We start from the raw sequence: 10,471 nt of genomic DNA on the forward strand, positions 1-10,471 counted from the left end.
AAGGGAAGACGGTGCAATACAATCAAAAGCTACAAGAACGGCTATTACAATGGACCATGCCAGTTTTATTAGGCTCAGAATTTAAGTCCCGAGTTACATTTCTATTTTTTAATATTAAGCAAACACAACTCTGTCCTCAAAAAAAAAAAAGAAATCTCAAAATTAGACCTCTTGCCACTGATTTAATGCACAAAGAGGGAGTTTCTGACAAGGAAAAATACATTTTCATAGTTTTTAGTATTCACAGAACATTTGAGGAATCAAAAACAGAGGCATAGCATAGGCATAATAAAAAATATTACACGACATATTGCAACTTTGTAGCACAGCGCCTTCGCCTCCGTACATCTTTGAGATAAATATCAAAATATATCAAAAGGCTTGTATATAATATATGACATGGCCGCCAGAGGGCGTGATTGCGACGCCTATTTGACCAGTTTTATTTTGTCAGTTTTGACCGGAAGTGCCTTATCATTGCCGGTAGCCTCACATTATTAGTATAAGCCAGTTTTTGTGTCATGACTTTAGCTCCGAGTTGCGTTTATAAACTCCAAAATGCGGCGTTACATTCGTGCACTGATGCTGTGCACGGTGTTTGCCGTGTTTTCGGGCCTGTATGTTTACAGTAAGCTGTTTTTCTCGGACGCACCGGTCGGTGGAAAGGGACCGAAGAGGGGTTTCATCGCAGCCGGAGTGGCCGGAGCCAGCCGAGGGTCTGTGGACAAAACCGGGCCCCAAAACACACACTGGTACAATAGGTATAACTGGATATTCACCGCTTTCCTGCGTTCAACATTTTACAAACGGAGTTTTACATGTTAAGTGCGGGCACAGTGGTAGATAGTAGATAGATGTGGTAGATAGTGACATCAGTGATGTATAGGAATGTGACTGAACGGTGTCGAGCTGACGAAGTTAATCTCATCTTTCGTTTTCTACAGAAGAAAAAAAGTAACGTTAATGACGCAAGATTTGGACAGGTGTGTAATTTCACCTGCAGCTCTCAGATGGGTTTAATTAACCATTAATTACTATGGCATAATGACATTAGTGGTTGAACAAAGACAACTTTAAGTTTTGTCATCCACAGGCTAAACTAGTTTGGCACATTTTCATTGGGAATTTGATAGAAAAAAAATCAAGATGGAACAGGAACATTCATCATGTTTGAAATGACTAATTGTTTTTGATTCAGTTGCCAATCCACATTTGTTTTCACACCTGCCTGTTACTGTCTGAGCCAAAGCTAGAGGGTCGAACAGGGGGGGTAGTGTAAGAAAGAGACAGATCATCCTTATTGTGGATGGGGCCATTGAGCACACATGAAATCCATAAATTTGATCTGATTATTATTACAAATTTCTTATTTATTCTCACTGAAGGTTTAGATCATAAACTGTGATATAGGCTACTTAAACATTTGACACACTTGAGAGGCTGGAACCAGGATATGATGGTATGTTTGCATTTAGCTAATGGACTTCAAAGGGCAGTCTGCCACAAACCCATAATCTAATCTGTATGATGGTCATTTAAGAAATAAGAAAGGGTATATCTTACAGTACAAGTCTCTAGAAGGTTGAACAGTGTGGGCCATTGCCAGCATCTGTGAAAGATTCAATGATGCGTCACATCCTGAATGGCATAATGCTGATGTGGAAACATCCTGCAGCGGTGTGACATTTGGTGAAGTCATTTATAATAAGGGGAAAACAGATTGTGTTTTGATAAACACCTACACACATACGCATAAACACCTACACACATACGCCTTCCATAAAAATACATAGGTGTTGACCATGCAGAATTACAGTATAGCAGGGCATGAGTGCAATGGATTTATCTATATTTAAACATCTCTTCACAGGCCAATAATGGCATGAGTCATGACAAAAAAAACAAAACTGACAACATAACTTATTGAAAGATCTGTCCTGCTCTCCATCCTCTCACTCAGGTACATCATGCGTCAGCGGGGTCAGCTGGAGGCGGGTGGCGGCAGCGCTCAGAGCAAACCTGAGCCTCCCATGCACCTGGCCGTGGTGGCCTGCGGGGAGAGGCTGGAGGAGACTCTCACCATGATCAAGTCTGCTGTACTTTTCAGCATCAAACACCTCTACCTGCACATCTTTGCAGAAGATCAGCTACACGCAAGCTTCATGGAAGCTGTGAGTTGGAAATATTTGTCTGAAAACTGATCTGCATCGTTTACTGTTGACTGTGAATGACACAGAATTTGTGCTTCTCTGTTTCTGACCATGCCTCGTGTTGTTGTATGTCCCCGGTACCAATTTATGTGTTGTGTTTTCTGCAGCTGGAGTTGTGGCCTGACTTTTTTCGCTCAAGGTTCAACTACACAGTTTACTCCATCAGCTTCCCGAGTGAGAACGCAGCCGAGTGGAAGAAACTCTTCAAACCCTGCGCTTCTCAAAGGCTGTTTTTACCTGTGAGTTTCATACAGGCTGAAGAAAAAAACAAAAACAAATGTGGATTGTCAGCACACACTGAGAGGATCCATATTATTTCCGTATTGTGTATGACAATTGTCTGTCTCTTTTCTATCCATGCAGCTGATCCTGAAGGACGTCGACTCGATTGTGTATGTCGACTCAGATATCCTCTTCCTGCAGCCTGTAGACCAACTGTGGGCGTTCCTGTCCGGCTTTAATTCCTCTCAGCTGGCGGCCATGGCCCCTGAGCACGAGGAGTCCCGCATCGCCTGGTACAGCCGCTTCGCCCGCCACCCCTTCTACGGCACGACGGGCATCAACTCAGGGGTCATGCTTATGAACATGACGAGGATGAGGAACACATTCTTTAAGGTGGGTGAAGAAACAGTACCAGCTGGTGGTTTAGTATACAAGTGTACCACCTTTACTTGTCCACAAGATGTCCTCCTGCTACAGTTGTTGTGCATCAATGCTCCTTCTACCAAGTGAAGCACCAAACATCTCTGCACACTTACAGTTTTTCTCGATTGCTAAGACACATTTCTCGAAAGCTTCTCTCATTTTCTCTAAACTGTGAACACAAACCCCAATTTTCAAGCTACATTCACAAAACCTCAGACTCTTCTTGCAAAACCAAACTTTCACCTCAAAACAGTTCAATCTGTGCCCAAAACTGAACTTTGTTGCCAAATCGTGCCCCGAGTCAATCAAAATTAAAAACACTACTGAGCAGCCACTAAACACTACATAGAAAAATAGAAAACACAATGCTCAGCACATGAAGCTGTAGAAATAAATGTTTATCGTTCACTGTAGGCTAAATGCATGTTGCAAAACAAAAAACCTGTGCATTTACACTGTAGCACTTTTCTCCTTCCCTTTCTTTCACCCTCCTCCTTACCTCTCCACATCCATTTCATCCCCTTTCCTTCCTTCTTTTTTTCTGCCCAGTTCATCCCTCCCTCCCTCATCCTTTCTTTCTTCACCCTTTCGCCTCTCATCTTCTCCTCTTGCAAAACAAAAAACCTGTGCATTTAGCACTTGTACATAGTAAAAAAAAAAGGAGTACAAAAAACAGAAATCTTGTGCATTTACACGTAGCACTTGTACAGTACAAAGACAAACAGAAATCTTGTGCATTTAGCACTTGTATACAGTAAGCCTACGTAAAAATAAAGTACAAAAATATAGAAATGAGAAGTGCACAACTCAGCCACAGCGTAATTTCTCTGTACTGGGTCCACAGGACTTCATCCTGAACTGGCTTACAGTATATGTGCCCTCACATCATTGGACACAAGTGTGATCAATTTTGAGTTGTTGTGTTCAACCGGTGAAACTTGTGCTTTACTTGTGTTTGACTTTTGCCACCTGTGCTCAGCATTTTGCAACACAGGTGCATCACAATGAAAATGTGTTGGTAAGATGTGTCTAAACAGGTGAAAAGTGCTGATGGTTTTGCCAAAAGAGTGACTGATTCAATCAGTGGGTTCAGGCAACTGAGAATTTGGTTCAGACAACAGGGTTTAGTGTTTTAGCAATTGAGAAAAACTGTAAGACTTGTCTGACAATTGTCAATACTTGTGTGTTTTGACAGAATGACATGACATCTGTTGGGCTGCGTTGGGAGGAGCTGTTGATGCCTCTACTTCAGAAATATAAACTCAACATAACCTGGGGAGACCAGGACCTTCTCAATATCATTTTCCATCACAACCCTGGTGAGGAGAGCAAACACTTAGCCCCAGATTGAAAAATTAAAGAGGAATTATTATTGATTCATTTGTTAAACACAACTTAAAGAGTTTACTGGATGCCTGCTTTGTTGCATTGATTCAATAACACACAAGTGTTTGTTTGCATTTCCACTTGCAGAGATGTTGCTGGAGTTTCCGTGCCGGTGGAATTACCGTCCGGATCATTGCATCTATGGGAGTAACTGTGCTTCAGCCGAGGAGGACGGCATCTACATGTTGCATGGAAACAGAGGGGTTTACCACGACCACAAGCAGCCCGCCTTCAGAGCCGTTTACGACGCCATACGAAAGGTGGGTGTGCCTTGGGGTGTTTGTGAAGCTTGAGTGCACTTTCCCGTATTTAGCCCCAGTGAATTCAATATACATTATAGGCCTCTTGTTATTTTCTTCTGCGTATTCTTCCATGTTGCAAGCAAGATATGGATTGGACACAGCAGAATTTAAGCACTGTTGTGCAGTGCGTAAAACAAATTGCACTTTCATGAGTAACTTTGTATAGTTCATTTCAGCCCTATCCGTAACTTCTTTTCTTACGCGTGTGCGAGAAAGTTTGTGAAATATAAGCTTTTAAAGTTATTCCATTTCTTGGAAGCCTAATTATCATTTTTATTAGTGAGACCCAGTGGAAATAAAGCATTTGCTGTGTATCTAATCAATTTTAATAGCCCAAAATGTCAATAAACTAAAATATTAACTCAGGATAAAAGTTAGTTTTTGTGTCTGCCCCTTTGAATTTAAGGCTTCAAAAGGCTCCGTTCTCAACTTTTATGTTTTAACAATTATAAAACAGATATTGATGGTAGAAGGAAAAGAGCAAAGAAAGTTTAATATTGCAGTCCATCATCAATAGGGGATGCGACTCTTTTTTGGCTGGAAACACTTTCTTTCTTGTTACGACACCACTTTGTTTCATCATCCTTTTCCTTTTGTTACAAGTAAGGTCGGAAAGTTTCTTTCATGCTTCTCCTGTAACCGCTTTCAGTGATTGAAAGAAGCGATTGCAACCATTCAGTGTCTCTCAGGTACACGAAGGTTAAATAAAGAATGCTGAGGCTTTTCAAAGAGTTGAAGGTGCAATTTAGAGTAACATCTGATGGGAGACGACCTTTTATAACCCATGTGACACACCTGCTGTCCTCTACTTCCTTGTTTCTTTACGCTCCTAGATGAGATTTTGGATTGGTGCTGACCCTTAAGAACTTAAGTGTCAGTTACATCAGATTGTCCACACTGAATATCACAAATCTCCACCACAGAAGCTTGGAGTGAGCTCTAATTTCCCCCATGAGGATCTTTATGTGTTGTTTACCAGCAGTGTAACGGTATTGACAGCAGGAGTGACATTTGCTTAATGAAGCTATGAACGTTCACTGTCTCATTGCCTTCCTATTAAACTATTGAACATAGATCAGGGCGATGGCTGATCCATACCCTTTTTTCTATGGCCTGCAGTTAAGTCTGCGGCTTTATACGACAGGATCAATTATGCAGCCGACACACACATATATACCTGCATTGAAACCCTGACACGAGGACCATAGCATGCATGAAGACACACATGTTTTTCCCAATAACTTATGTAGGTATTGACACTTAAATAGATATGTGATTAAGTCTGGTTTGCCAAGAGGACGGAGGACAATAGATTGAGTCTTTGGGTGTTAAATCTTACTGGACCAACAGTTTCATCCGGTTCAGCTTGTTCATCTGCAGCAGAACCTCAGGCTATCACTGCAGTGTTATCAAAGTAAATAACCAATAGGACAATTCTATATTGGCAGCTCAATAAAAGTGTGAGGGATTAGAAAACTTGCATGGATGCATACTTTGAAAGGCAAACGTAAAAAAAAAAGAAGTCTTTCAATGAAAGCTTGCTCATGTGCAACACTTCAACAGAAAGCAGCTGAAATGAAAAGGTCACACACATGGTAGTATAAGAAGTTTCTAACGAGCTGTGGCAGTGAGAATCTGGCAAAATGGGAACTGTGAAAACAACACACATATATACTGGAGCTGATTACTGACATGGGGCAGGTGTGGGGCCAGGCCATTTGGAGCACAGGTGATGACTGACGTAGCCCTGAACCCTCATTACCTAAATTATGCTAATGATAATGTGCACAGCAAAGCCCTGCTAGAGTTAGGGAGTTTTGTGATGTTGTGGGGGTTGTGTGTGACTTTTGAAGTTGTGATAACCTTAAACTTTTGAAGATGTGATAACCGCCAACCTGGCTTAATGCTTACCAACTTCACAAAACATCACTTGAACAACTCCAACATATGAGACCCCAGAAATTAAAGAAAAATAGGAACTTGCTGGTTCCGTAAGGGATGTTTTCTAGTTGCCAGTTTTGTCGACCAACAATCTAAAACTTAAAATGTGTTCAGGTTACAATGACCTAAAACCAGCATGATTTCAAATAGTCCGTTTTCCCCTAATCAGTTTACTGTCCTTAAAGTGTCACTAATGGAACTCAGTTTCACTGCCCTGCATCCTTACACAAATAAAGTGGACTAGAAACAGCAGTGCTCCTCCCTGTCTGTCTGCCTGTCTGTGTTTCACACAGATCTGTCCATCATAAAGCATCTCCTCCCTCCCTCCCTCCCCTGCAAAAAGCTGAGCCCAGGAAGCAGCAGTTAAATTTTACAGCCGATGGTACATTTAGAGTTAGAGTGTGCACACCAACAGCGCCCCATCAGCCACACAAAATCAATACACCAACTGTAAATGCAACTTTATGACCAGTGGGGGGTGTGTGTGCGTGCTCATGTGTCTGTGTGCAAGTGTGCACTCATAAAAACACCATTCTCTTTGTGACCCAATATCAGGGACCCAACCGCAAGCAAATGAGCTGGCATAAAAAATGGTAATTCCCCTTTGATTTCCTCGGAGCATTGTAAAGGCTCCTTCATTATTGGGAAGACATGAAATCTGTTCTGTAATCCCCGGTTATCACTGGACGGTAAGCTATAGCATAAAAGTGATTCCAACAACAACATGGACTGCTTTTATGTTTTGCCCAACTGACCGATCAGATTAGATTTAGAGCCCCATCTGAATTCAGCAAGCCCCGCAGCTTTAGTTTTTAATTTATCCAGGGAACGATATCTTCCAAGCCCAAACGCTGCCCAGAGCACCACTTTACTTACTTACTGAGGGAATCTGATCAATTCCTCTGAAACAGTAAGGGGGTTGAGAACCGTCCTGAGGGGAGTTTTGACACTAGTTTGAGCTGCTCATTTTAGCTTTCCAGGCATTATCCTGTACCACCTTAAGGCTACCACCACTCACATTTGAAAGCTTCTCTGAAAAACCCCCCCCCCCAAAAAAACAGGGGGCAATGGAAGAGTGAAAATCATTTTATCTGGCATCATGAAACGACATGGATACACAAAGTGTCCTACATACCATATAGGTGAACCTTATATGTACCACTATGTGTTTTTAGCTCAGATGAGGAAGACTGTTTATTCTGTATGACCAAAAGATCCTTCATTTTACTGAATGCCTCTTAACATTAATTTTTGAATCTGTATCAGGACGTCTTAAAATGCTTTGTTTACTAATTGGAGGAAACAGGACGCACCTGGAAGTATCTGGCTAGGTGATAAAACACTGAAAGCAACTCGACCTGTTTGAAATAGGTTGCCCCCACAATTCACAGTGGATGTCAGGACAATCACTAAGACATGAAATCCAAAGACATCTCTGTAGACATTTGTGATATGATTGTGATAAGGCATAGATCAGAGCAAGGGTATAAAACTGCTTCTATAGTGTTCCTAGGAGTAGAGTTAGTTAGTTTTGGTCAAATGGAAGATTCTCTGGTCTGATTTAACCCTTTGGCTAGGCCTCCAAATACACAGACACTGAAAGCTAATCAACAAATTGTTTTTGTCGTTCCAGTACGCGTTTGGTGCAGACCCAGTGACTTCTTTGTTGGATCCTCTTGAGGAGGAGCTGTTGAAGACAACACATACTTATTGTGGTAAATCCCACGCACTCTTCACAAAGAAACTGGCACACAGCCTGGCAAATATTAACAGGAAGGCTCCACAAGCCCGGTGACGAGAATTACAGATGGGATGGAGGCCAGTAGGAATTTTCCAAGCTCAGCTACCAAGATGAGGAAGACTGTTTATTGAGACTAATCACTCACTACGTTTTAGCCACACGTGTCGAGACATTCACCTCATTATGTTCTGTTCTTACAAACTGCAGCTTTTGTGCTATGAATGTCAGTTATTTTGTAAATGCAACCACTAAATCTTGGTTAAAAAGTTGTTACATGGCAAACTATTTTTTTTGTCACTGTGGGGAACAGTTGCTTAATGCTCACTTGATAGATTTTCATCCAAACGTTCTACAAATTTTAACTGAATTTTGACGAAATTGAGTGTTAATGTCTGTTTTCATCCATTATCATAATGCAGCTATGAGGAGATGGGTTTGTCAATACATATAAATAGATAGTGGTGCTAATTCTCGAGTCATTTGTTTCATGTATTGATTTGAGGAAGGTTGCAGTGCCCCCAATATGCTCTGCATATTTGATGACACATCTGCTGCCATTTTTCATATCTCTTAAGACGCAGCTCATGCTTCATGTATGTCATTTATTGGCCGGGGTTGTTTCCATTGCACTTTGTGACATAGTATCCACTTTTTCACCCGTCAAGCATATGTTTTCTTTTGGGTTTTTTTACCTCAATGTTTTTGCGTGTTTTGTTTCCACTCTGGGTTTGTCGTGCTAACTGAAAATGTGCAGAAAACCAGGTGGATGGAAACCCAGTTAGAAATGTGAAAGACTCAGACCAGTAACTGCTAACTTTTAGTAAGCTGCTTAAGTGAGTGTGATGTAAAATCCTGACATGTACTGTCAATGTAGTGTAGGTCAGGTGTAGCACAAGATACATTTAACAGTTGCTACAAATGCAATACAATACAGTACAGATTATTTTCTAGGTGTTTTTTGTTTTTGTTTTCAGCAGTATTTGTTTTTCCAATAACTGGAGATTTGATTTAAACCAAAAAGCATTTAGTAGTCTCTTTCTTGTAATAATTTGCTTCTTTCAGAGTCTTTGGCTGCTGACTGAAGGTGCAAGAGATCTGTTAAAAAAAAAAAATTAAAGGAGCAGCTCTTGACTTTCCATATTGGAGAATATATTAAATCTTGTGAAATACTCTTATTAAAAGAGACAAACCATATCAAACTGGACAAAAGGCTCTCTGCAGGGCCAGTTTCTGAGAGATGTATATGTTGGGCCACCTTTTTCTTCAGAAACCACTCAGTAACATAGAGGAAGAGTAATTTAAGAGAGTGACAGTGAAGTGATATTTTATTATTTCAGTGCAAAGTGATTATGCAAATTAATTCTGGGATTGTTCTTCATTTATTTCTGCAGTGGCATGGGTGGAGCATATGAAATCTCCACCAGAGCACTGTTTGCCTGAGTAAACATGTTTTTGCTTTGTTATCTTATGTTATACAAGAGGAGAATATGGTACAATGTTTGTTTTACAACGTGATGGTGGGTTACATGTTTGTGTATATTTCTTTGAAGTTAACCATCATACAGTTCCTTATTATGTTTCAAACACTGCTGAATGATAAAACAGCATCTTCTCCTTTTTTTAAAGAATGTGCTGTGTCTACATGGGCACATAGATATGATGAAATGAGGTTAATCTTCTATATACAGCATATCTGACATAGATTAACATACACAATTCAGAAGAAATATTATGCTTTTGAACATGTGAATAAGCTACAAGCTTCTGACCTGATACCAAAGTGTTTGTTTTATTACTTTAATTTTGGTTTTTGCACCAGTGAATGTATTTTTTTAACACTTATGGGTTGAAAATGTTGTAAATAAATGCTATAAATGTCAGTGTTTATGGTATGTTGGTGTTGTTGTAAAGATATCTTTTTGAGACTTTTATATGTTTACTTGTCAATATGTCACTGTTGGAAATAAAATTGCAGTGCTCTTTTTTTTGTATATTGAAGACCATTTCATTTTTGTCAAATTTGTACAGTGTGGTTTTATATTTAACCACCAGAGGGTAGCATTTTTTCATATGTCCACTAATGCTTTTTTGAAAAAAGAAAATATGAGCATTTGTCTTGGGGAAGGAAAAGTATAATTAATCCTTAACAAAGGACTACAGCGATAAGTCAGTTCAACCAAAAACAATTCATGAATTTGTTTGGTGGAGTTATTTCAAAATGATATCATTTAAAAGAAAAATATTGA

At 40.1% G+C, this 10,471-nt stretch overlaps 1 protein-coding gene across 1 annotated transcript; it reads left to right on the forward strand.

Annotated features, from left to right (window-relative positions):
• The first annotated feature begins 454 nt into the window (after window positions 1-454).
• gxylt1b (glucoside xylosyltransferase 1b) lies at window positions 455-9,715 on the forward strand. Its single transcript, XM_085769790.1, has 7 exons — window positions 455-761; window positions 1,961-2,171; window positions 2,318-2,449; window positions 2,574-2,825; window positions 4,051-4,174; window positions 4,329-4,501; window positions 8,118-9,715. The coding sequence occupies exons 1-7, from the start codon at window positions 559-561 to the stop codon at window positions 8,277-8,279; spliced, it is 1,257 nt and encodes a 418-aa protein (XP_085625916.1). The 5' UTR covers window positions 455-558; the 3' UTR covers window positions 8,280-9,715.
• The last annotated feature ends 756 nt before the right edge of the window (window positions 9,716-10,471 follow it).

This window comes from Trachurus japonicus, chromosome 23, assembly GCF_045865225.1.
Source record: "Trachurus japonicus isolate A0001 chromosome 23, Traja_1.0".
Taxonomy (NCBI): Eukaryota; Metazoa; Chordata; class Actinopteri; order Carangiformes; family Carangidae; genus Trachurus; species Trachurus japonicus.